The sequence below is a fragment of the Melospiza melodia genome, chromosome 10 (assembly GCF_035770615.1).
Source record: "Melospiza melodia melodia isolate bMelMel2 chromosome 10, bMelMel2.pri, whole genome shotgun sequence".
Taxonomy (NCBI): Eukaryota; Metazoa; Chordata; class Aves; order Passeriformes; family Passerellidae; genus Melospiza; species Melospiza melodia.
The window spans coordinates 20,208,224-20,235,902 of NC_086203.1; the positions used below are offsets into that span (position 1 = coordinate 20,208,224).

Consider the following 27,679-nt stretch of genomic DNA (forward strand, 5'->3'; position numbering starts at 1 on the left):
AGGAAGTTTGCAGAAACATTCAACTGCTAAGAGCAGTTCATTGGGTTTAGAGGGAAAATTAAAGTACAGTATTTTAAAAGCATATTTCATAGCATTTGTGAACAAAACTAGGGAAGAAAAATCCCAGTGATTAAAGTTTATTCTTGTCAGAGAATTTGAATGACCAGATTACAAAGATATATACTGTCTAAACTCCCAGATTGTTCTTATTAAAAGGTCAGATTTATCTTAGAAATAAAAATACCCAGTCTGATACCACAGTTCTCACAGAAGCCAAGATAGAGCAGTGTGGTGATGAAATGCCACAGCTGTGATAAAAAATGGACCATATCCTGTGCCCTGTTCTCCTCTAACTTGGAACAATTTGTAGCATGGTGCTGGTTAACAATGGAGCATTTATGTAGTTAATTTTATTTATATAAAGGCAGTCCACTACCTAAATAATAATCATGCTTCTTTATGGATGCATTCCTTCTGATAATTTCTATAATGAGCCTGTTTCACAAAAACACCAACACTTTTAAGGAAAATTTCTCTTTATTGCTCATGAAATTCAAGTATTTCTCTTGCCCTTCACTGAATTAACTGGGACACCCCATCATGCAGTAGAGCAGCCCCTGGGCAGATCTCAGCAGCACTTCATGATGTCACAAATTGAGTGTGTGCCCCCCATATTTTTGCTGAAATTAAAAGCTTTTTCTGCTCTAAGCCAAGCCTGTTTTCACCTTCTTCATGTAATTAAGTAATAATCTTTTCATTCTGATATCATTATCTGTTGTCATGGTGATTTTTGTTATAAAAATGAATGGCTGAGATGTGGGCGAAGACAAGTTTTTCCTGAACTTTGTTAAGCTAATACCAAGGGAAGAGTATCTGTGATAATTCAATAAGTGTGTGATCTTTAGCACAGTGTATTTTAAAATAAGGAGCAGGACTAGGCATCAGAGACAGAAAAGGCACATTTAATGCAAATTTATCTGTGTTTAGGAAATATGTGTTGAATTTAATGTTTTAGAACAGTGCCTGCATAACACCAGTCATACACTACATGGTGGTGCTGCACGAGCAGAGACATTCCTTTCTAAATCTCAACTCTTAGTGATTCACTTATTGGAAAAATAGCCCTTTTTTTTTTAGGAGAAAGTCTGACCAAGTGTGTCTTTATCACAGTCCAGAGTTTGGGAACAATGTTCACACCTCACCTGAAAGCAGGACACCTGTTCTGGTGGGTGGGTGCACACAAAGCGTCCACGGATGAAGCTTTGCTCCAGTTTGCCATGAGCAGGACCATGAGTCACAGTCAGTTCTAGCTGAGCTTCAGAGGAGAACTTCATCAGCTCAGTTAATCTCTGGCAGGCATCAGGACATGGTTTTTCTTTTCTGCCACTGAAACATCTCAACCGAGGTTCTGAGCTGAACTCACCTCCTCTGTCACTCTTGCCATGGTTCAGAGCTGGACCTCATTCTCCACTGAAAAATACACAATTGTGCCACTAAATGGTGGCACATCATCATGGCTTGGGAGAGGAGACCCTCATGCTTGGTGACTCCATGCCCATGGGTGGCTCTCCAGCATGGACCCTGCTCCTCTCATCTCCCATCCCAGCAGTTTCTCGGGGCTCCTCAGCCTCTTTTCCTGGAGAGTGAGGCAGCCTCTGGTTTGGCAACTGGTACCTCATGTTTGCTTTACTTCCCACATGAGTGGTTCTGGTGTGTTTGTTCCTCCATGTGGCATCAGCTGAGTGTGGAGGAGCCTCCAGGCACCGGCCGATGGCACTGGCACCGTTCATGGCACAGCTGCTCCCTGCACCTCCTGCCTGGGCAGCTTTGGCACCTCCTGCCTGGGCAGCTTTGGCATTTCTTGCATGGGTAGCTTTGGCATCTCCTGCCTGGGCAGCTTTGGCATCTCCTGCTTGGGCCTTCAGCCCTCAGGGTGGGTCTGGACCCCATTACAAGGGTTGCTCCACAAACAATTTGTTGTCAGAACCAGCAATGATGTTTTGGTAATCATATCTGTATAAACAGTGCCAGTTTGGGTACATAGGGACAAAAAAACCCCAGAAATACAGGGACTTCAAGTTTGATCGTATTCTTTATTCTCTTATGACAGTCCAGATATGATATTGATTTGAGTTTTTTTCCTTGGGGTTGGTGTTGGCCTTTAGAGCAGGCCAAGGGCAATCTGGAGCTTGTCTGCGACCACAAGTCTGGGAGGCAGCACCCTGCAGCCCCTCTGAATTGAAATCCCTTTCTGGCTCTGTCAGCTGATTCCCAGGTTGCCTGACAGATAATGTAGCATGCCAGCAACCCGCTGCTTTTCCATTTAAATTAATGATAAAGTTGTGGTTAAATTAACACTCCAGCAGAGGTAATAAGGACCAACTCAGCAGCTGCCATGATGTATGCAAATTGCAGTTTCACACATTAGCAGCTAGATGTTGCCTAATTTGTAGGTCTCTGTCTTTTAAATGAAAGAGCCTCCATCAAGTTCAGGCAATCTTAAAACAAAAGGCAAAAGAAACTCCCCGAAGTCAACCACTCACCAGTGCTTCTAACTACAGATTCTATTTTTTTTTACAGATCCTAACTACAGTTTTTCTTACGGGGTTTCCCTCCTGAGCCCCAATAAACAGTTATTACTGAGTTACACTGCGCTGCTGGGTGCTTTTAGGCAAAATATCTGCTGATTTCCAAAGAACAGACAGCCTGATTAAGGAGGCACTGCCGTCCCTTTGGTATAAACAGAAACCTCATTTAATTTGCAGTGGTGCCACAATCCTGAGGCTCAGTATCCATCAAGGCTTTTTCCTCTGGAAATGAAACTGTAACAGAGCAAAAGAAGAGCTGTGATAGCTGCCAGCTAATCAGACAGCAGAGCAGGCTGATAGGAGAGTCCTTTTTCTCCTCTTACATCAGTAGAGATGGGAATGGAGAGGCAAAGAAGCATGTAACTGGATGGGATTCTAGGAAAGGTTGGTCCCTAAGTTTTAATGCTCCTTAATCTCTCTAAGAAAATTATGTAACAGTGTTAGAGTCAAAAGATTTCCAAATTGACACCAAAAGTGCATCCTCAGAACAGCAGAACTTGGGGTTATTGGAGCTTGGAAAATACTAATGTCCATCAAGGTGTACTCTGTGAGAAGGAGCAAAATATTAAAGCATTCTGAATGAAATTTTAGCTGGCTCAGAAATGTGTAGTTGCTGTATATATGGCTAACAATATACTTGAAGCTCACACAATCTTTTTCAGGTTTTATTCAGAAAGGCAGATATTTATTCTGAAACAAATCCCATACACATGATTTAGGGATTTGTCTTATCTTTTTTGCTCTTCTGACTTATGTGATCAGTTCTCAAAGCTGTTGCTACAGTTCTTGGAATACTTATGGAGGAGATTCTCCTTGCTCTGCTTTTGTCACCAGCCCCTCCATGCTCTCTTCCTGATCCTGGGTGTCATCTTAGCCTTCACCTCAGCCAGAGATATCTTAATGACTGCTGGCATCCCATTAAAAAAGAAATAACAGGAACTTGCCCTGTCTAGTCATTATTTGGCTGCAAGTGTTGAAACAAACTCTCACAGGAAAATGCAAGATAAAAGCTGCAATGAATTTGTGGACAATAAACGCTCAGGCTATGACCAAACCAGGGGGGTCTGAGAGTGATTCCCATTCCCAGAAGTGAATGCATAGTCAGGCAGGTTTCCAGCTCCCTGCTGCAGTCAGAGCTGCCCATTGCTCTCACTTCTCAAGGAAAGGAAATCTGAGCAGCCAGGTGGGATGGGAGCTGCAGCCTGCCCTGAGCTGAGCTCTTGGAGGCAGGGATTGAGGGAGAATCCCCAGGCGCCTCCGTTCTGCTCTTCAGGTGCAGGCTTGCCAAACTCGAGTGGTTTACTGTTCAGAACACCAAAGAAGACTGCAATTCTGTCTGCTCTGACTCTGTCACTCAGTATAAGCCCCTGCCACTCTCTTTGGTCTTTGTCTCTCATTGCTGAACCAGGATAGTGATGATTTCCTAGCAGTCTCAGAGATTAATTAGTGTTTAGTAAGCTGCAGGGCCCACTTACCAATTGTGCAAATACATGTTTGTGTATTCCAATAAATTCTGCATTTGCTGCAGCCTCCCAACCTGGGACACAATGGAACCACCAAAAAAATTAAAAAATTAGGAAAAAAGTATTGTTCTTCTGACAAGCAGAGGCAATAACTCTGAGAGACACAGAGTACTCCCATCATGGGCTTGAGGCATTTGTCCCTGAAGTGTTATGAAGATGATGTTGGTTCACACACGTCCAGTCCTGAGCGCTGAGCTGGAGGAGGTTCCTCTCTCCCATTCCCATGATGTCCCAAAGGTGTCTGGGATGCCACATGGTGAAACTCTGTACCAGAGACACGCAGACAGCCTGGACTGTCTGTCTCTGGGTGCCAGGGTGACTGGGAGACAGATGGTCCCAGCAGGAGTGTGAAGGAAGAACCACCAGCAGGGTTTACCCTCGGAGCCCTCAGTGAACGGTGCACATCCTGACAGGCTGGCACCAGATCCCTCCTTCACCCCAAGATCTGAGTCACAGGCTGCAGCTTTGTGAGTTCTCCTCTGCAGGTTCTCATGAATTAGGAGGTAAAAATCTTGAAAAGATCTGCAATATCACCATCCTTTTAATTGCCCACCTACATTTGCCCATAAACATGCAGCTGATTTTGCTCAAACCTTGCAGCTGACCATAGTGGTTTATCCTAGAGCAGCATAGAAAATAAACAAGAATTGGGATCCTTCAAAAAAAAAAAAAAAAAAAAAAAAATTAAAATTACTTCTATTTCTGTTCAGAAAAAAAAAAGGATGAAGAAATGTAGCATCTTCCAAGCTACATCCCATGTGGCAATCTTCCAAACCTCTTTCCATATGTTCCTAAGTGTTGAAAGCCCAAATGTTCCCTATCTTGCTGCCAAATTCTCTGCATCAATCCAAATGGCTCTTACAATACAGTTGGATATTGTCTAGAGAAAAAAAATCCCCTTAGATAGATTGATAATTAAAAATATATTTGATCATCAGAGAGATATGAGTGGCCAAGGGGTGCTGTGCTGAATGGATCATTCATGCTCACATATTTCAAAGCAGAAGGATATCTTTGTGATCTTAATGGAGTTGCCCCAGAAATCCTTAATTGTTACAGAACATATTGCTGAAGAGATTTGAAACTGGGCACAGAGGAGGAGGCAGATGAGGCAGAGCAGAGCTCTGTGTGCCGGGTGCAGCCTGGGGAACGTGGCTGGCTGGCTGCAGGGGGAGCTTTGGGCTCCAGCAGACATCCCTGCATTGCTCTCAGCCCTGCCTCATTTCACACAGCCCCACAAAACCAAAGGAGGAATTTATCCTTGATTTAAACCACAGCATAGCTGCTGCTGTAATCCCATCCCTAGGGTACTTGGCAGAGGTCTTGGGATGGGGTGAGGCTGCATGTGCTGGTCAGTGCTTCTTGTACACATTTCATAGCACGGGAGGGAAAGAGAGACTCTCCAGCTTAGGAGCTGAATGTTGCAGCCTCCCATGTGCTGTCCTCTTCCTCAAACCTCCCAAGGTCTAGCACTGATGAAGCTTCATGTAGATATCTCCATCCAGGAGCTCACCCTCCTCTTGTGTCTGAAAGTGCAGCATCTCCAAACCTCAGTTTCCATTTAAAAACTTACTGTAGCTCCAGAGGAGGTTCAGTAATGTACCTGAAAAAGTCAACAAGTGAAAATAAGCACGTGCTGGTGTCAGAGCATAGTACTGTGGGCTGGAATGTTCCCATCTGCAGGAGTTCAGGAATCCCCTCCAACAGGTCTGCAGCAGGAGTGTGAATTGGTGTTAGGAGTCCCCAGCAGCTGCAGATGCCACTGCCTCCCCAGCACAAACAAAACCACAGATATCTGTGCTACAGGAGAGTCAGACTGCAGACAAGATAAATGGATAACTTGTGTTGGAGGAAACAGGATGAGGTTTGGGGAGTGGACTCTCAGATACTGTAACTTGTGATGTTATTAACAGTACATGCTATTAATTTTACAATAAGATCAGATGGCAGGTGTTGATGGCCTTGGGGGTTGAAGACACATCTCTAGTGCAAACAAGGCTCTGGTAACCATCCCTTCATGTCCTGAGATTGTCCAAGAAGCATTGCCATCTTACACAGGAGATGCTTTGGGATGATTTGTCCCATTTTTCACTGCACTGCTTCTCCTTTGACTTCTCCTTTCTGTGTACTCCTGAGTCAATTACCACATGCATTAATTCAGCCTAGGAGAAAAATCAGTGAGTGCATTTTTCTGGGGTAGAAAGTATAAAATAATTGTAGCAGACACTGTGAAAATTAAATAAGTGAGAGGGAATAATTATGAACCAGATGCAAGCAGTGATGAGTACTTAGTACAGAACAGGTCACCTGTGATTTCATAGTATTAGGGCACAGCTGAGCACAACTGGGCCTTAGTTCTGTTGGTCACCTGGTGCCACCACAGTAAAAGAGCCCTCCCAGGAGCTAGCAGTGCATTTGGGGTGAGGTTTCTGCAAGACTTTAAGATCCTGCCTAACAGCTATACCAGGGTGGCAGGGTATCTGCCACAGTTCTTTTGTTGTTCCATAGCACAATGCTTTATTTTTTTCTGCAACATATATTTCACGCTATTTTTTATTTTCTCTTGTGCTATTCCAGCTGTGCATCAGTGTGAGCAGGATCGGGCCTCCAGTTAGTTAAATAACCAATGCAGCTGTTTTGCTGAACCAGCTTCCTGGCTGGGAAATGAATCCAGTCAGCTGTGGATCACAAACCCCAGTAATGGAGATTTCAAAGATTTCATACATTGATTTTTCTTCTTAATATTTGAAGAGTTACTCTTCTTACAAAATCTGTTAGGCAGATGTTAGGAAGTAATTACTGTACATGAATCAGAAGGAGAATGCACATCTTATATTGAACATGAGTGGACTGAGTAAAGAAACTGATGATAGATTAAAAAAAAGCTAAAATAGGTCTGAGTGAAATATGCCTGAATTTGCCTCAGGATTATAAGGAGGAAGGAGCACAGGGCAGGCTCCTCTCATGAGCCAGGTGTTCATTGTCTTTCCAACACAAGCAGCCACTGATTTTGTTATCAGCAGCACAACCATTGAGAGAAATTGGCCCTGGCTGGGCAGGGAGAGTTGCCATCAACACCAATATCTAATTGCTTTCCAGGCAATTGCATCAGGGTCCAGTGTGCTGGGCAGAGCTCAAACATCACAAAACTAAAATACTCTCAAGTGTCCCAAGGAATCCTTAGATCATGGAGCACATGGATATGGCTGATAGGACTGATCATATCAGTTAAACTCTTGTCTCCACTTACAGATTTATTGTAATTTTTATGTATAAATACAAACAATCTTCAAATGATAGTGGCAGGAGTAATAGCACCAGAAGAATATGATAGAAAGCAAAACTGTAGGGAAAATGTTGCCCTGAATAATGCAATTGTCCAGGCTATGGTATTGTCCAGGCCACAATATCCCATATATTTACAAACCTGGGCAATATTCAGTGGCTGAAAACATTGCTGCTTCTACTGTACAGAGTGCTCTGATGGATAGATTTTGAGATGAAATTGGAATTAGTAATGGTATAATTGGGTAAGCAAAATCAGTAGCATTAAGAATGGATTCTGCCCTCAGCTTGCCTCCAGTATTGAGCCCTGATTTTCTCTGCACTGGTTTCTCCTATGTAAAATACAGAAATAATTCTTTCTTTCTGAAGTACTTTAAAATCTCAGGTTCAGAGTACTGCATTAGAGTTAAATAAAATATCTCAACAACTGATAATAAAAATACTGTGAGTCTTTTCCCATCATTAGCAGTTAATGCCCTTCAGAGATGGGGTTTCTGTAATTACCTTTATGCCACAATGAGGCTGGAGCAACGGAGGCTGTAATCAAGGAAATGATTCACCTGTACTGTGAAAGCTGCCTTAAGATGCTCTTTAGGGACATAAAACAGACCTCCAGATTGTACTTATTGTCACACATAAAGTCAATTTCATTCAAAATACAAATTTCACATCAGTGACTACAGCCTTCTAAATTCCATCCAGAGTCTATAACCTATAAACACCACAAACAGAAATGTAACAAAGGAAGCCTTTAAAATTACAAACCAGGCAGAATGTTTAATATTTAAAGTCTAATTTACAATATAAAATCCAATTTTGAGAAATGCTATGAAAGCATCAGGGTTGGGTGCATTTTAGAGCAGCATTTGTCACAAAAAAGAGCCTGAACATTTGGGTTGCCAAGGCAGAAACAAGCACCACAGACTCTTTTCACCCTTATGGGGATTCATCAAGGTTGTGCAGTGCAGCTGTTGTCTTAGTAAAAGAAAGTATCAGCCCCTGGCTGAAGGAAACAGAAACATAATTATGTTATGATGAGCTGGAAAACGTGCAAAGAAAAATTGGAATGCAAAGCGTGATAAATGATGCCTTGTCAATTGCAAAGCAGGCAAGAAAAGCAGGCAGCACAATAACAGCCCTTCTCCAGTCAATGCTTCCAGTTCAGCTACCAAAATAAAGCACCACTCTCAGCATGGCAGGGTAGGGCTGGCTTTTGGCTGCAGCATTTAGCCCTGGTGCAATAATGCTGGGTTTGTACGAGTGGGTTATGCAGTCAACCTTAGGAATAAAAATGAGAAAAGAAATGGTCAGGTACTCCTCAAAACTGTGACCATAATTCCTGCTAGAGAAAATTCATGGTGTCATCTTACTCTGATTTTTATGCATATTAAAATTCCAAGGTTTGGACCTTCTCCTTCAGGTTTCTTTTGATTTTGTTTTCTGCCCCCAAAACCCTTTTTCTGCCAAGGTGGCCAACATTTTATGAACATTACTATGGCCATGTGCAAGGAAATGCCATTCTTGAAAACATCCTTTAAGCTGTCTGTGCTCACACTGACAAGGGCAGGATTTCCCTTTCTCCTTACACCACTGAAGTTCATTCTAGGGATGAGCACAAATCCAGAGGGGAAAATTGGACTAATTATATACCAGTACAGGAAACTTTTATTTAGACATTGCAAAGATAAAAATGGACAGATGTCTAAAGAAAACCTCTAGATAAAGGGTAGAATGAATAAAAAGAGCCCAAACCAGCCCAGCTGAGGGTTTTTTGGTCGGGCTGCAATGCCCACGTGCAGCAGAGCTGAGGCTGTGCCCTCTAGTGCTGGCACAGCTCAGCCTGTGCACTTCCAGACCTCTGTGAAAACCTCTTCATTCCCAAGGCAGAGCTATTCTCAAACCAAAAGGCTGCCAGAATAACGCCATGAACCTCCCTCCTATGGAAAAAAGCTCTAGGGCAGAATTTCCACTCTCATTTTGAATTTCCTGCCTCTGGAAGATGCCTTCCTCTTAATACTAAAAATGTCTCAGAATCTGGTACTAATAATCTTATGGGGGTTTTAGTAAAAAAAAACTCAAACATAAAAACCAACTGAACCACCCAACAAAATACGCATTGCTTCTGTAATGAAAAACAACCAGTTCTCAAATTAGCATCTGTGTAGGATAGGTAATCTTCCCTGCATCAGTTTAAAAAGCTGAAACTGATATTCAATTACTGGTTTTTTAAGTGTGTATTTTTTGCCCTGTCAAATAAGCAGCGCAGGCAAGATAATAATCACTCCACTCATACAGCTGCTGTTTGCAAGTCACAGATTTATGACTTTTCATTACAGCATGATATGCAAGTTTTTATTACCTACAAAAAATTAAGACTATGTTTACCACTAATTATTTTTATTTACATGGTAAAATTGCTTTATTATTTGACTGTAGTTTACATCTAGGGGTATTAACCCACTTGTAGCTTAATCTAATAGTTTTATTCCTACTGACTGGGGAAGGTGAGATTACTGAGAGGCAACAAATCACTGGAAGCCTGCAAACAATTTCTGTGATACTCATGTGTTCCCTGTGCTTACCCTTCAGCCTTTCTCCTGTCACACCAATTTGTGAGGCCGTAGAATTTTGCAGAACAATCTTGAGCTACTTATAATTCCTCCTGACATTGTTAAGATTAACATGATCAATACAATATTTTCCTCTAGTATTTTCTTCCTCAGTCTGGTTTGCCTGACACCAAGCTTCTTTTTTGGCTGCAAGACATTAAAAGAGATATTTTACAGGCAAGTGAGAACAGTTCATCCCAGCCCCCACTCCTGCCTCATCCCCATACATGTCTTGTTCAGGAAAACCAACAGAAAAGCAAAGGTAGATTACAGAAATAAGTAAAGGTGAATGCCTGGACTCCATCTAAGGATTAATAATAATAATTTAAAAAACAGCCAAAGAGAAGGGAAAATTCAAATTAGTTACTCTAAACTGACAGCTTTAGTAGCATTGGCTTCTTTGATTTTCACTTGATTTCAATTCTTCCTCTTCATGCTTCATTTCCCATCATTTCCCAGATGTTCTATTGCTTGTGCTGTCTGTTGCTCTCTCCAGCTGCTCCCTGACTACTGTAACTTCCAGCATTTTTCTGGTTTTGCAGCAGATTCTTCCATAACCACATACTACTAATATATTTTATTATTTTGTCCTCCTCCTCTGATGTTTTTTCCTCCTTCTTGTCAGCAAAAGTTCACTTTGTGGTCCTGGTGAGCAGAATCCCAAGTGGTTTAGCACACACAGCCTATCAAATCTACTCCTCAAATGAAACCACTGCTTTAAAACTTAGGAACATGGTGCTGTCAACAAGAGCAGGAGGATCTCATACAGTCTATTTACCTTTGCATGACAACAGGACAGGATCCATTAAAAATTCATTTTGGGAACAAAAGCCTAACTGCAAAGAAAGTCCTTGTTCCCTTACCCTGCTATCAGAGCTACACACCAGCCTCATCCTTCATCTTTCATCCTTCATCCTTCTCTCCTCTCCTCTCCTCTCCTCTCCTCTCCTCTCCTCTCCTCTCCTCTCCTCTCCTCTCCTCTCCTCTCCTCTCCTCTCCTCTCCTCTCCTCTCCTCTCCTCTCCTCTCCTCTCCTCTCCTCTCCTCTCCTCTCCTCTCCTCTCCTCTCCTCTCCTCTCCTCTCCTCTCCTCTCCTCTCCTCTCCTCTCCTCTCCTCTCCTCTCCTCTCCTCTCCTCCTCCACTTGCTGTGATATCAAGTTTCATTACATGTATTTACTCTGTCATTCTAGCAATTGATTCTTTCCCTAAAATTTGCTTCATCTGAAAGCAAATACCCCTTTTCTCTATATTTCTGTGCATACCTTGGGGATCAATACAGATATTTAATTAAGCAGGGCTCAGCCTTTAATAAACCAAACATCCTTCCCTACAAGGATTGAGTAATTGCTGAGTTTTTGTAAAGATTCACCAAATGTGAATTTGTTTTTTATTAGAAGTTGATTTAGCCTAAGCTCTGCTTCTGAAATGTATTTCACTCTACCAAGACAAGAGGAGATGTTACAATCTCATAAATACTGCATGCTCAGGCATCCCTTTGATTTCTCACAGGGAGGCAGTATGCAGCAATTGCTCTGCTGAAACCTGGGTATCAGGTACATGAATTCCCCACACACAATCCAGTTTTCTCCAGTGGCTTTTCATTCACAGCTTAAACTCTGCAAAATTATAAGACAACAAATCAGCAGCTTCTCCTCATTCATTTTCACGTTGCTGACACTGAGATGGGGAAGTGTTTGTCACCCATGGGAAGAAATGCCCTCAAACTCCTGGGGTCTTAGGGAAGCTGGTGAGAAGGGAAGGAGCTGCTGGTTGATTCTTCATTCCAGTGCTGTGGTGAGGGCCTGGGCCTGCAGGGAGGGCAGGCTGCACCACAGTTATGCTGTCTCCAATTTTAGCCACGCTGAGGTTAACAGGGCACCAAGGGAATCGTGTATCTGGGCTGGCCAGGGCAGGCTCTCAAAGTCAGGGTCTCGCCCTTGTGTCCCAACAAAGGTCGTTTTCCTTGAGATGCTATTTTTATCCAGAAGTTTAAAAAGAGATTTTCTCCTCAACTCCCTCCACCCTTCTGTGGCCCTGGGAACTCTGATATTCCCAGCACCACAGCAGGAGAGGAGCCTGTTCCTGGCATCAGATTTCATGGATGGCTGTAGGGAAGCAGTAAAGTGTTCCTGGCAGATAAACCCTGAGCGGGGGAAGAGGCTTCTTTCCTTCTTTCTTTTCTTCTTAATCCAGTTATTATCTGATCTGTATCATTTAAATAATTATATATGTTCTTGCTTCTACCAGCTCTGGAGCTGGCTTGTGATAGCTCTTTAATTCCACCCATTCATACTTAGATAGTAACTGGCCTAGCAAATGGTACAGCTCCAGGTACAGCTCCCAGCTCTGCTTAAGAGCCATCTGACCTAAATCTCACTCATTATAAACAACCATAAATGTTGGTTTTGTTCACTTTTTTCCCCCAAACAACAGCAGTTACAGGAATATGTAATTTTGCTTTTTCCATTTATAACTAACACCCCCCTAGGCATTTAATATAAATGACACTGAAAGATGAGTAAAATAAAATATGGTTTTGATTTCCTTTTTATTTTTATATGGGCCATTTCTGAGGTTTTGCATTTATTGTTATTAGTGTTAGCATGCATTTCTTTCCTTTCTTCAACCTTTGTTCACAGATTTACAGTTGATGAGCATGTTGCTTCACTTCAAAAATAAGGTTAATAGCTGCCTCTTCTTAGAAAGGCTTGAGACCTCTAAGCATATGTAGGCATGTAAAAATGAAAGGAGCTGATGAAATCTAAAAGGCATGAATCTGTGCTCAATCAATGCTAACCACTTAGCAGTATTAAATGACAAAATTCTCTATTGGGATAGCTCCCCTTAAAGCTGGGGAGCTATTTTGGCTTCAGGGAACCTTGCTGAGACAATTTTTATAAGCAAGTATCACATACCACCAAACAGATCTCACATTACAGAGTAGCAGCACATGTATTGCATATAGTCTATAGTGACATAATGATTTATGTGAGTATAAATCATGTGCTGTGGTTATAAATGGCCTTTACCCTGAATGAGGCTGCAAAGCTTGGGCACTTCTCTGATGGTATCGGAGTGAGCTCCCCAGCATGGCTTCAAAGCCTGAAGAGGTGAACATTAAACAGCGAAGTTTGGTGTTGGGATGCCAAGGAGCTGTTCGGACCGGGATGCCCAGGAGGCAGCACGGCTCCATGGTGTCCTGTCTCTGAAATTCTCCGCCAGCAGCCGCCCCCGGCCCCGGGCTGTCTCCGCTGTCCCCCAGCCCGCAGCAGCTGAGCGGCCGCTCCTGTGCCCGATCCCGGTGCCCGATCCCGGTGCCCGATCCCGGTGCCCCATCCCGGTGCCGGTGCTGCGGGAGCGCTGTGGCCGCTCCAGCCCAGCGGGGCGGCGGAGCCGGAGCGGAGCCCCCGCCGGAGGGCACCGGACAAGGGGCGGCCGAGCCTCCACCCGGGGACACCGCAGGGCTCCCCCGCTGCCCGCCCAGCCCGGCCCAGCCCAGCCGAGGGTGCGGCAGCACCGCCCGCCCCTCCTCCATGCTTTCATCCATCCACGCGTACATGCATCCGTCCGTGCATCCTTTCATCCATCCACGCATCCTCCTTCCATCCTCCATCCATCCCTGCATCCACCCGCCCACCGCCCTTCCGCCGCTGTCCCTCTCTCCGGGAGCAGCCCGTGCGCACCGTGCGGTGGAGCCACCGCGCTTCGGCTCCGCGGGGCCGCCGCGCCCGGCCGCGGCTGGAGGATGCGTGTGCGGGGCTGCCGACCTGGCATCGCGTCGGTGCTTGGATCCTCCCTCCTCCCTCTCCTCCTCCTCCTCCTCCTCCTCCTCCTGCTCCCCTCCCTCCCGCTCGCCGCCTGGCAGCGCGGGGCTGGGGAAGTTGCGCTGACACGAGAGATGGCTTCGCAGCGGGGATCGCTTTGAGGAAAGGTCTCCCCCTCCCTCGCCTCCCCCCGGCGCCGCGGCCTCCGAACTGTAAGTGGCAGGAAGGAAGTAAAGTTGCAAACAACCTGCCGCGGCAGGAACTTTGTGAGCTGCTCCAGCTGCATGTGCTCAAGGTGCCTTTGATGTGCGTGCAGCAGCTTCTGGAAAGTGGACTGCAGCTTTCCCACCCGCCTGCCCTCCCTCTCCCCAGCCCTTCCCAGCCTCCCCTCCCACCACCGCCACTTCAGCCCGCACACGCAATTTGTTTGAGAAGAGAAAAAAAACCAAAAGTGATGAACGAGAAGTGGTGAATTACCCAAGCGACTTTCCTCCGAGAGCGAGCGAGCCGGGAGAGGAGCCGGGAGGGACCCGCGGGGCTGCCGGGCTGCGAGCGCGGCTCCGCAGCGAGATGCAAAAAGCCTCCTCTGCTTGCGTTTGACTTGCCATGCCTGCTCCTCTCTAGAATGCAAACCCTTGCACAGGATGAAAACAGGTTCGTGGCGAATTCTCTTGGAGATGTTTCGCTCCCCGCCGCCGCCGCCACCTTCCTGTCTGTCAGAGAAGATCTTAATGATGACACGGTGGCAGATACCTCTGCTGTGTACCCACCACTGTTCTTTGGAGATGTTCCGCCAGAGATAAATCTTTTATGCAGCTGTCTTTTCATATCTGTAGCGATTGCTGCATAATTTGCTCTTGATTGCAGTTAAAATATTCTCTTTAGGATCCGCTTCACAAAATGATGCAAAATAAACTCAGATGGGAGAAGTGTGGAATAGAAAGCCGTAAATGAAGTACTGATGGTGGATTGCTCTTCCTTTCTTATTATTCCCTCCCCCGCTTAATGCTCTACCTCTAAATGTGAGCCTTTTCTGAACAAAAACATTTGCTACATTTCTGTTTAACGCAGTGATTTTGGGGGCTCTTTGGCTGTTGTTTTGGGAGCAGCCTCCCATCAGTGGTACTTGCCTTACTGATTGACTTTCTTGAGTGTCTGTGGCTGCCAAGCTCATCAGCTTTTATCTTGTTTCCACCTGTTTTAAAGTATGTCTTGTTTCTTCTAACACCTTGCAGGTCATTCTTCCAGAATGCCAGAGGAAAGTTCACCAAAGCGGAGTCCTCAGAACATCCCATACAAGGATCTGCCCCATATCATCAATGCTGATGGGCAGTACCTCTTCTGCAGGTATTGGAAGCCAGAAGCATCTCCCAGGTGAGCACTTTCGAACAAATGTCCTTTCTACTATCACTAGATACGATTCTGTTAATGAAATTATTATTTATAGCTTGACTGGCATTACTGGGCCCTGTACATGGAGCTTTATAGAGCCCCTAAGAGAGTTTTCTCTCAGGTGAGAAAGTCCCTACTGTGAAAATTGCATTCTCCAAACCTTAACTTGCTCGAGTCAGCCTTGCAGGTATAAACGTGGAGCTGCTGTCATTCCATGCACAGCTGTCTTGGTTGGCAGTTCAATATTCTGCTCTGGCAGGTGGCTGATGCCTATCAGCAGTAAACAGCTATCCCCAAACTTATAGCACAGGCAGTCAGGGAAGGCACAGATACTTTGGAATGTTCGCTCTTACTGATTTTCTCACTGTCAACAAACTTAACATCAGCATCTGAGTTCAGTTTCAATAGTAGTAGCAGGGCAACAGGCAGAAGGTTTGACTGCATTGCTTTTGGACTGGTGTTAAATTATTTATACTTAGTAAATGATTCAGGGAGCTCTCTCACTGGCAATTGCAATTGCAAAACTGACCTGTGTAATAAACGCAGACAAAGAATCAGATAGAGAATTTTTTCTAATATTTTGTCATAATTTAAATAATCTCTTTAATAGCTTTCTGTGCTAATTATGATCTGATGTGGCTCCCGTAGTTATGATCTTTCTTCTTCCAGCATCTACTGGCTTGGCATGTATTTGTGCTGCCACTAGTTATTTAGGTATCTACTTCATAAAAATCTGGATATTGCTTAATTGTTTACTTTTTCTGCAAGCCAACAGGAAGAGCTGTGTTGATTTTATATAGCTATAGAACAGTCACAGGAACAAGTTGTTCAATCTGTAGTAGGGAGTTAAACTTTATCCTTATTTATTGATGACCCAACAGGTTAGACACCATCCTCTGCCCAAACCAGCCTGGCAACTGCTCTGAGAGAGGGATACAGGACCAAGTTAGCTGGCCTTGGGGTTTATGCCTACAAAACTAAGGGACAGTGGGAATAACATAGGGCTGGGTTAGCACTCAGGTAGTAGAGAGGGTGGGCAAGCACCAAAATGTACTGGCCCCAGAGGGGAGGACAGTGCAGCCACCCCACCACAGCTCCATGGCCCAGGCTGGGCTGTAGGACAGAGTTCTGGGTCAAGATCTCCTGGTCTACAGAGCATTTCATAGTTGCTTCTACTCACCGCCTTTCAGGAAGGTTTTTGGCACTGATGCATTACATAGCCTTGCACCAACCTGAAAATTGCCTTTATGGAAAAATAATGCTATGAAATTAAAGTTCTACAGTAAAACCAGGCTGTTTTGTACTATAGTGGTAATTAATCATTAACTACCCATAACATTTGTCACCCAGTTGTGGAACTGCTTTTTTATCACTTTTAATTTCTTACCAAATTAGTGGTGGGTGGATGGATCTTTGTTCCAGAAATGATAAGCAGCTGAGAGTGAAAACTTGGTCTCTAAGTCCTCTGGGTAGTTAATTTTTTAGTGGTCTGTGCACCAAGCAGTTAATTAAGAGTGAACTTGTCCTAGTTTTGTGACAAGAAAAGTGGATGGGATCAGTGTTGCTCATTTACAAGGAGCTCCTGTGTGTGTGTTTGCATGTTTGTGTATAAGGAGGGGGCGTATTGTTTATTATTAGCTCTTCGTGAATTGTTATATATGAGACATGGTAAGTGACTGAATAACAAGTCAGTGCCTGGATCCTGTGATCAAGACTGCTCTTGAAGTGCTTTGATAGGCAAACCAAAAATACATTATTTTGCCCCCTTTCACTTTACATAAGAAGCTCTGCTTTTTCTTCTTCCTGTGTAGAAGCTCAGCAACTTTAATCTAATTTTAAGCATTCAGCAGAACCGATCTCTCTATATATATGTATAGGGAGAGAAAGAGGGACACCTCAGGGGACTTTTACAGGCCTGTTACAATTTATTTCAAATACTGAAAGCAATTCTTTCAATCTTCTAACTCAATTGTTGATTCAGGTTCAAATCTTAACGCTAATGAATGATGCTATAACCGTCAAATGGTGAGATCTTTCATTGATCCATTATGTGCCTAATCCCAGCTAGAGCTGTGGAAATACCTCTTCACTGCAGATGCCCAAAGATTATCATTGACTTGTCTTCTATTAGAATAGAACTTATCGCCCTTGATCCCTCCCCCAGGGAGGGGGAAAACCCAGGATGTCTGCCAAAGGAAATATTAAAAAGTAGCCCCAGCCTGGGCTTGAAGAGCAGACAATGGCCAGGCAGTCTCTGAAAGTGGGGATGACTGACAGACACCACCCCTTGGAGCTGGTGCTTCTTTTTTATCTCGTTGAACAGACCCATAAATGTGGATAAAAGTCTGTAGCAGATTAATGTGTTATAGCATATTTAAAAAAAAAACACAAAAGAACAACCACCAAAAAACTATTTTTTCAGGAAGATGGAGAAATTTTGAGAGGCATTACTGCTTCATGCTCACAAATGCCCAGGCTCTGATCCTGTGTGGTGTTGATCTGACTGATCAGCCCATACTGGTGCACATATGGAAGCTTTGTTATAAGTGCCACTGAGGCCAAGGTTGTCCTGCCAGTGAAAGGCACCTATTGTGAGTTCCTCAGCAGGGTCTCCTTTGTTTCAGAGGGGGATTTAGGTGATTACTTCACAGGAAGCTGACACACAAAGCCAGTCAGATGTCATAATGATTAGATGGGGTAGATGGAGTAAGGAGTAATGGGGCTAAGGAAGAAGAAAGACAGTGTTTTCCACTTGTTTTTGGCGTGGGAAGTCACTCCCAACAGCAGAGCTGGGCCCTGGGTGTCGTCTTCTCTTGCTGCCTGCTGGCAGCAGTGCAGGTGCAGCTTCCCTGGCCAGCAGCCCTGCAGGCTGCCCAACTTGTTAAGCCAGTTCCATCTTAAAGTGTAATTAAGTGGTCTCCCCTTGCTGAATGCAGCAGGGAAGAAAAAGCAGTGTGTTCTGGTGGTGTTTTCATGTTTTGTGCCAACAGCAGAACTTGTGGACCATGAAAATGGGTAACTCTTTGGCACCAAGTGCTCACTGCTGAATGCAACACTTAGGATCTGGGCAAGGCATGGCACTTTCAGGTCTCTGTAATGTTGTTTGAAGGAATTAAATCATTAGAACCAAACAGGGCTGATCTCATGCCTATAGCATGTCCCAGTAGCCAAAGAAACCCTACTTAACAGGAAAGCAGTCACTGTGTAAACATAAGCAAGGCTTAAACCTCTGTCACCACCCTGAGCACTCTGAGACAAAATATGAGGTAACAGGAGGTGAGGAATTAAGAAACCAAGTTCTATTCTCAGCTCTCAGACAAAGCTGCTAAGAATAGATGCTGGTGAGGAAGGGGAAGGAAAGTTGGGAAGAGAAGTCAAGACATTTCCTTTGAGGCCCCTAAAGGGCCTGGGGAACTTCAGAGGTGACCTTCTTCCTCTGTGGTCTATGTCCCTGCAGCCTTTTCTAGATGCTTCCTCCATTCTTGTCACTACCTAGATAAGCACAAGGAGCTTTTTGTGAGGCACTTTTAGCCCCTCTTCTTGACCTCAAGTAAATCCTGTGAGATTTATTGACTCAGAGTAGTTTTTTCAAAGGTGCTCATAGCTGTAGCTGCCACTGACTTCAGACAGTGAAGCCCAAGTCTCTCCTGGCAGACCAGTCACTTTAAGCTGGACACTTGAGACTCTTGAAGCTAAAGGATGCACTTGAAAATGTGATTTCCAGACATGTATGAATGTGAGCTTCCTCAGTCACCAAAGAGAAACCTTAACCTGGCTAGTCAGCATGGTGCTTGAGTGTCTCTCAGTGGTCTCTAGGTGGACTTGGCTGGATCCCCTGTGGTTCTCTGTCCGTGGGTCACAGAGGCATTGCTAGGCCATTGTTAACTTACACTGGAATGGGTTGGCTCAAATTCAGACATGGTGAGCACAGTTTAAGTAAACAGAGCTGCAATTGTCTGAGTAAACTGCCTTTCTAAGAGTTCTTTCAGTTCTACACCTGAGATGTGTTTAAAAATACAAAATTAAACAAACAAAAGGCACCCACTTCTCTATTTACTTTTTACATTTCTTTTACTCTTTGAAGAATGCCTGCCATTCTTTCTGACTTGTTAGTAATGCAAGGCCAAGCCAATAAGGAGAAAACAGATTTCTCTGTTCCCCAAAGATTTTGCAGATGTGCCTGTGGTGCAGAAATACAAATTGCTTTTGTATTTGAACTGGCCCTTAAATTGTAAATATTGCTTGATGGTTTTGGCATCTCATTACCAGCACTTCCATGCCATTTCCAGAAGAACAGCGCAGTTCCCAGCATGAGCAAATGACAAAATTGAATTTGACTTTCAGACCTTTCCAAAGTGAATGAATAAATAAATAAGGCAAAGTAAAGTCAGAGCAAAAGAAATCAAGTCACTGATTATAATGTCTTTAATTATAGTGTATTGTGTTAGTCTCTAGAAATATTTCAAGCAGTTTCTAATTCAGCATCATTCTTGAAGAACACTTTGTTTGTGCTAATGAGGTCAACTCAAAATTAAAGCCAAATCTGTAGGATGCAGAGTGACTTATGTCAGCACAGTTTGCTGTAGGATGAATTCAGCCCCTCTGTTTTTCTGATCCCATTGCACACACTGCAAAGGGAAATGACAATGATCATTGTCAAATCAACATTCCAGGCTTTGCTTGCTGTACTGCTACTGCCTGAGTTTCTAAAGCATCCCTTCTTCTCATCAGCTGTGTATGTGCTCCTTTAATGCCTCTGTTATCTCTGCTCCATGTGACTGTCTTATTCACTGTGAATGGGGGCATCCTTTTATGATTCCTTATGTGGTTCCAGAGGATGGGCAAATTAGCAAAGCAGCTTTGTGTGAGAGGGACTCTGACAGACAGGGGAGCTGCTTTGGTTCTCACTGCAGATACTTCCAACAGGCTTCTTCAGTATCATAATTTTTTTTCAGTCCCCACAGGAATGCCCCCCAAGAGCAAATATGCCTTGTATTCCCCAGAAACCAAGGGAAAAGGTGAATAGCAAATGGAATAACAATTGTAATTAAACTGTCCCTTTTGCTCGTTGCCCTGTTAGGATCGGCCTCAGAGCACAGGCGTGCAACTTTGTGACATCAGTGTCTGGGAACAAGGTGACTTTTGGAGTTCCCTGTTGTGAGTCTCAAAGCAGCAATATTTCATCCCGATCCTGAGAGCAGCAAGAAAAAGCAAAATCAGTGTTGGCTTTGTGTGCCACCTGATGAATTGGAAACATTGCTGTCCAGCATGGTGAATATAAGAAGCAGAGGTAGAAATAGGAGAAAAGAAGAAAAACGGTCTAAAAATAGTGTTATAAAGATAATTTTTCTGCTAATTATTCTGCCAGAGACTGAAGGATAAGCAAACCTGGCATCTGTAAAACAAACAGTTCATTTGCTTTTAATTGGAATACAAGTGTGATGATCAGTACTGGCTTTGTGCCATGACTCCAGTGGATGCCCAAGTTGGTCACTCAGCATTTAGAGATCTTTAACCTGGGCAGACCCTCCACTGATCCTTTTTTCATCTCATCAGACTGGGAATGCTCTGAACCAGATATTTGATGGTAGTGACACAATAGCTGAAGCAAACAACTCAGTGATCATAGCAGGGTTCCAGATGCAAGAGCACTTTACTTCACTGCTACAAGGAATATACGGGTTGAGTGAAAATAATAAAAGAGCTGCACACAGTTCCTTCCTTCAATTTCTCTAGCACTCCTGGAACATCCCTTGGGAACACACAGCAGCTCTTTTAGATCACTGTGGATACATCTACAAGAACTGGCTGTACAGCTGTTCTGGCTGGAAGAGGCTATTTTTTCTAGATGTCTATAGCAGAGGAGTTGGCCTTGGAAGTTCCCTTCAGACTGCTGTGACTTTGTCCTTTTCAAAGTCAGGGTGAACATCTGACCTCTTTGTTCTTCTAGGGAAATTGCATTGTTCCAAGAGCTGTCCCTGCAGACAGATTTGGCTGAGCTGCCTTCCCTAGGTTCAGGCGTGTCATTGTCCTAATGTGTTCCCACTTGAATGGAAGCCACCAGAGTTTGAACCCTCCTATTGTCCCTTATGGAAGAGATGTGACCCAACCCTGATAGCAAATGGCTGATTATTCCAGGTATCCAAGGAGATAGTGTTGCATCTTGCCCATGAGATCCCTAAAGATATGCTTAGGCAGGTCCTTTACCTCATCCCACCCCAGTCACATCCTTAACTACACCCAGCCATCCTTGGCCTGTACTGCACAGCACAGACATTCTGACGCTGTGTCAGTATGACTTATTGTCCATGACAGGAAAGAAGGAAATCAGCAAACATCAGGGTAAGTAAAGTTTTTAGACATCATTAGAATTATATCTCCTCTAGGGTTTCCTCTTCCACTTATGTTAACTGGAAGAAAAATACTGGTGCAGCAATCCCAAATACCAACCTTGGGCTAGTCCCAACCACAAATATCTTCTGAAGCAACCAGGCTTGGGTGAGTCACTGGGTGGTGGTGGCAGGAAGGCATCCCCAAGCTGGCCAGAGTCACTGCCCACACAGTGGTACCAAGGTGTGGCCTTGGAGCCAGGAGGGGAACGGCTGGTGGCAGCTGTCCTGGTGGCCACAGCACTGCAGTCAGATTTACCTGCCTCCAAGCTTGCCCCTATGGGATATCCCCATCAGTAGGAGAGGGGATAGGTCTTGGTCTTGGGAATGTGCTCGTTCCTCTCAGGCAGATGCAGTATGTTTGTGTCTGAAGGGAGCCTTGAGTGACACCAAACTTCATGAGGCACAAAGTTTGAGTAACACCAGACTTCTACTGGCATGGAGTCCCTCCTTCTGTGTCAGACACTGGCTCTGCAGCCAGGAACTATCTTTGTTTCTGCTTGGCAGGCACTCACTTGATGATGGAAGCCTCTGAATCCTCCCATACTGAGTGGTGGCAAAGGCAACTTGCTAGACCTAGAGAATTTAGTGTCAAAAAACAGAGAAAAGGAGACAATGAGGAGCAGAGAACAGGCAAAACATGGTCCAGACAGTCATTAGACACAATGACCAGTGATTTACAGAATCAGACTTACAACTTATCCATACTTTCCTTTCCTTGTCTACAACTGTGTGTAGTCATCCAGCCAAGTGATACAAACTGGGGCTGGAGTCTCCAGATGAAAGTTGCCAGAGAAAGTAAGTTATTTCTTGAGCAGCTGGTGGTTGAAGAATGCTTGATGTTTGAAGAGAGATTTTAAATAAAATCTCCTAAGTGATGAATTAGTTGTTCTCTGCTGAATTAGTTTACTTCTGCTGCAAGTAAATTGTCTCAGTGGCAATCATTGAAAAGAAAGAACAGGGGATAAAAAGGGAGACAAAATATTGACAACTGGGCTAAAGCCAAACATTCAGCAGTAACTGGGTAGTTATCATTTGCTCTGGTGTTGTGTACAGATAGGTAAGGAGAAAATGTACAAACTACTATAGATTTGGTGTGCAAGAAAGACTGCTGATCTTTTTGAGATGTCTGTCTGACCTGTGATAAACGTCTTGCTCTGTATGTTTTCTTTCTTCCTTGCTCAAACTTGAAGCTTGCAGAGAGAGGGAATAAGACCTAAATCATTGGCCTTTCTTTAAAACAGAATTTGGTTTAATTTGCAGTAGATATCAGGAGGTCTGTTGGTTCACCAACAGACAAGATGAGCTTATTTTTATAATTTTTCAACATAGTTTTAACTTCTGTGTTCAAAACTATCTCAGTGGGCTTTCAAATTCAATTGTCAATTCCAGAAATCTGCAGTGGTTTAATTTGCTGGGTGAAAGGCATTAGGAGTGACAAGGAAGCAGTAAGTAATTAAATTTCTGTGAGATAACATCCAGCTGACTTAATGGTTAAGCTTTTTCTTCATTTTTTCAATTTTATGTGAGAGCTAGTCTACAATATTTGGAGCATTAAAATCTGTATTCTGAGCAGCATTCATAACCTCATGTTATTAAAAAGACATCAAGCAATCAGCATTCAGTCAGCCTCTGTCTGTCCCCAAAAAAGAGATGTGGAACATCTCAACCCAGCTTGTCCTGAAAATGCACAGAGCATCTTTCTGGCATTTTTAGATGCCCAAAAATCCATTAGGACAGAAAGATTTTTTTTAATTGACTTTATTCCTTCCAGGTTCACTGTGGCTTCCTTCCCTGTAGCACAGGGAGCCCATGGTGATGTCTGAACTCTGCTGTTGAGCTTCTGCTGGCTGCTTTAGAGTCAGGTTTTTACTCACACTGTGTGTCCATCCTTGCCCCTGGCATGCTGTTCTGCCACAGAAAAGGCTTTTTACCTTTGTGCTCAGTTTATGTGGCAGTGGGAAGAAGGGTTGATCCTTACTTGGGTGGGGCAATGGATCAGAGAATCTCTTGAGGTGCCACTCATCCCTGCCTTGTGCAAGTGCCCTGGTTGCACCATTTGTAAAGCATTTTGGATTTTCTGTATGAGAAATGTTGTACAAAAGCCAGCTGCTGTTATTATTTATCCTGTTTATTTACTGGTCACATTTCTCAGAGCTGGGGAATGGGAAAAAAACAAGCAATCAGCAGATTCACTTTGTTTACATTTCATTTCACTTTCGGTGGTTGGGGAATGCTGATTTGCTAAACTCTATTCCTTCCTTTGAAGCCTGTAATTTTGCATAGTGGAAACATTGCCTCATTTTTACACACAGGTTTACATTTCTGTTCTGAAGCATTATTTAAGGGTCCTGCCCCTCAGGGGTTTGCTTCCTGCTGGGCACATTCTCCTCCACACCAGCTCTCACTCTTCCTTTGCCAGGAATGGAAGGAGGGGAAGCTGTGGGGTTAATAACTGTGGTATTGAAAGCATTTGCTCTGGATATTGTTGAGGCTTTTTTAAAATGGTCAGAAATAAGTGGTACAGTCTCTGGTGAAGTGTTCCACATGAAACACAGCATTCCTGCAGCAGAATAACAGCTTGTGGTTTAAATAAATGTTGTTATTTCTGCTCAGCTGTAGGTGTACATGTATGTTTTGGTTCAGTGACTGCCAGATACTGTAAATGAGTATTGATTTCCTTTTCTATTTTAAGCTTTTCTGCAGAAAAGACATCCCACATGCCTTTGGCTTTCTTTGCCTGTATCTAAAATGATTGCAGCCAAGGACTCATCTAACTAAATACTCTTTTTCTTTTATTGTTACCACCCATCTTTATTCTAGTAGTTGCACCACCAGTTGGACAGGTCCCCATTCACATTTTGGAGCTTAAAGCTATTACATACAGCCCTTTTTGAGAGCAAATCAACAAGGCAGTGATTAAAAATCATGGCAGGTATGTTCCTTATTTGTGTTAGCGTGGCAGCCCTCACTGAGAGAGGTGAAGCTGCATGGGTGTTAGAAATAAAAACATTTTAGGAACCAAGCAGCAGCTAAAGCCTTTGGACACCCAGATTAGCTCAGTGCAGCCAAGAAATAACACATATTGATTTGGCATCCATAGGCTGAGGTCTGTATCCAACTCTTAGGTCATCGGTAGGTAAGTCATTGCACCTCACCTGTGACTAAAATTCACTTTGGTCCAAAACATGAATAAACATTTCAGCCTTTAAAGCTCCTGTTGCAGTCATCATTGTCTTAGCAGCATTCCATGTCTCATGTAGAACTGCTTACATTAAACTTTCCTTCCTACCTCAGGTCTACAGCAAACATGGAATAGTAAATTAATTGGAACATGCTGAAAGCCTTGGCAAACTCTTTGCCTGTGACATTCCTAATTTCCCAGAGGAGTAGCTGCTGATATTGATTTTGACAGAGCCTGTAAAGCCTCTTGCTGCAAAGATTCCTCTCATAGCTGGGCAAGGCTGAAGTACAGCACTGGGATGTGCCAAGATTTCATTGGAAATTAATGTGTTTAATCTCAAAATATGTTAAAATATACATAAGCCCTTTATGATTAAGAAATAAATCCTTGAGCTTCCAAGTTTATGGGATAATTCCACCCTAGAATTTGGAAAATCATGTGGAAAAACTTGGCAATTTAGAGACCCATGCTACCTCTGACATCTGAACTTATAACGAGTTTGTCAGTTAGTTAAGGAAAACCAATTAAGATCTCTGCCAACACAGAGGACTGCTGAAAAAATTGGGTCAGGAAGGTAAAAGTGAGGATGGGCAATTGACTCAGTGCAGGAAGTAATCAGGAGTTCCACATTAGGAGTGGAATTGCCTGGCCACAAACAGTATTACTGGGTCTAGGTATTTCAGGGAATTGAAGTCTTTTTTAAACCATTGCCATACAACTAGGAATTGCACTGACAGTGCTTCATTAAAAAGTTATAACAACATAGTATATTGACTTCACAGAACAGGTAAAGTGTCATCTCCTTTCTTGCTCCTTCTTTATTCACAGCTCTCTCCCTGGAAGGTGTCCCTGGCCATGACAGGGGGGTTGGAACCCGGTGATCTTTAAGGTCCCTTTCAACCCAAACCATTCTATGATTCCAAGCTAGTGAAGGTTTGCCCACATAAGCCCCAAATGCCTGATCAAAGGACTTTCAGGAATATGCAGGAATAGCTCAGAAATGTTCAGACCCTCCTGTGCCAGGTGCGTTCTTTGAAAAGCCTCTTCCCTGCACAGGTGCTGGGGTGCTGACCTGAATTCTCCCTGAAACAACTTTTTCAGTACTGCTGGTCATGAGCTGTCTGTACCACCTCTCCCTGAAACAGCAGCTTGAGACTGGAGGTGATCAGAGTCGTGCTAGAGCCTGAACCATGGAAAAGCCCATTTTTGAGACCCATGGATCTGGGGGGAGGATTGACTGTGAAGAACCTCTGGTGCACCTGGGTTCTGAGTATGAGTGATGTCCTGCATAAAAATTCCTTGCAAAAGAATTGAGGTCAGAAGAAGGCTGCAGACTTGTCTTACAGGACTCCAGCAGGTGCCATAAGTGGCACCACTTAGATGTGATATTCTCTGGAGCACTTGATTATTTGTCTCTCACCACAAGCCCGTCTTAACAAATATTTGAAAATAACCAAGCAAGCAGCATGTTCCTAAGGATTTAAAGATTACCATGTACTTGTGTGGATCTAACCAGGGGGATGGCTTTACTCAATAAAATAATTTCCATCATTTGGAAGCTACAGAGGCATATCTAAAACTCCTCACCTCAATAACTGAATACTGCTGTCTATTTCCATCTTCTGTGCTATGCCAAAAAGTGAGATTAAATTGTAAAAATGTGGCTGGGGTGCCATGTAAGGAGCATTCTTGCATGGCTTGAGCTCATCCCTTAATGAATCACACCTTGTTCCTTTCTAGGAAGCTTCTCCTCTATTAGGGTTGAGTTGGATTTCAGGCTATGAACTTACAGCAGCAATAATGACTTGTCACTGGAACAGGTTCCAATGCTCTGAATATGCCAAGACTTCAAGGGAGTTCAGTAAAAAGGAACTGGTTTTGCACAGCTACTTTGAAACAGAGACATACTTTTATATAAAAAAAACCCTTTTTTGTTCACAGAGCAGGTGTAGTACTGAACTAGTGAGTAATGCTGAGTTTCAGTGATAGTGACAGTGCAGAAGCTTCTTGCCCTTCAACTGCAGCTTTTTCGTGCTTGGAAAGGACAGTCCATCTCACCACACAGGCCTTCCTATTTCCAAGGCTTTGGCTCACTAGGCAGTGTCTGCATTTTGATTTCAAGAAGAAACTGCTACACGACTGGCTAAACAGTCATTTTTGTCCCTTTGGAAATCATTAAACATTCAGTGCAAGTGAAGAGGAGGGAGAGTCTGAGAAAACTGTTCTTGCTCTTACTCCCTGTCTCTTGGGGCTCCATTGAGAGTGGTGGCTCTGCAGTGGCTGTTCTTCCAAGTCAAAATGAATTTTTAATCAAACTAACCAGAAGTACTTCATTTTTCCTGATTTCCAAAGGGATCTGTGCCAAAAACTCTTTCGTTTCTTGCCATATTCTCCCTCCACACCCTAAAGCTAATCTAAAAAATTTGGGGGTGGTTTCAGGTTGACTTGAATTTTGCAGCTGATGTCTTCTATTTAAGCAATGTTTTGCACAGTTTTTTCAGACAGACACTGACTACTTTGTGCGTCTATCCCTGTAGCTCCCCTTGGGAGATATGACCTCCATTTTATCTCCCTTGTACCGAGCAAGGGCTGAAGCAGACAAAGCACAGTGCTGGGATGTCCAGTTCCAGAATTCCTCCCAGTCAGGTCATGGGGCAGTTCTGTTCCCTCACATCATCCCTTCCTTGGTCCTGTGTGTGTGACAATGCCTACCCCTTTTCTTGCTGGAAGCAGAAGTCATAATCCTCCTTTCCAGGCTTCCTGAGCTCTGTAGAAGGGCAGCAGCCACAGGAAAGCTCAGATCCAGCCCTGGGTTGCCCAGGTCTCCAGGGATCTTGCAGGTTCAGAGCAGCAGGTCTGGCAGCCAGTTCTGCCAAGGCAAATCCCATCTCTGATATCAAAGTGGAGGAGTGTCCCCCCAGAGCAGTCCATGGAACCCTAGAATC

At 43.8% G+C, this 27,679-nt stretch overlaps 1 protein-coding gene and 1 long non-coding RNA gene across 4 annotated transcripts in view; one reads left to right on the forward strand and one right to left on the reverse strand.

Moving 5' to 3' along the window:
- The window catches only part of MGLL (monoglyceride lipase), a 102,712-nt gene that overhangs the window by 27,077 nt on the left and 47,956 nt on the right, over window positions 1–27,679 (forward strand). The window contains exons 1-2 of one of the 3 annotated variants that reach the window (XM_063164775.1): window positions 13,791–13,981; window positions 15,005–15,143. In XM_063164775.1, coding sequence (XP_063020845.1) covers window positions 15,019–15,143 — 125 coding nt within the window. In that variant the 5' untranslated portion in view covers window positions 13,791–13,981; window positions 15,005–15,018. Of the gene's footprint in view, window positions 1–13,790; window positions 13,982–14,007; window positions 14,424–15,004; window positions 15,144–27,679 lie in introns of those variants that run through there. The other 2 variants (XM_063164777.1, XM_063164776.1) reach the window with 2 other exon arrangements.
- Window positions 7,346–13,352, reverse strand: LOC134422567 (uncharacterized). The gene is made up of 3 exons (XR_010028844.1): window positions 13,035–13,352; window positions 9,979–10,152; window positions 7,346–8,674 (listed from the first exon to the last, which is right to left on the reverse strand). It is a non-coding gene; the product is annotated as an uncharacterized LOC134422567 (long non-coding RNA).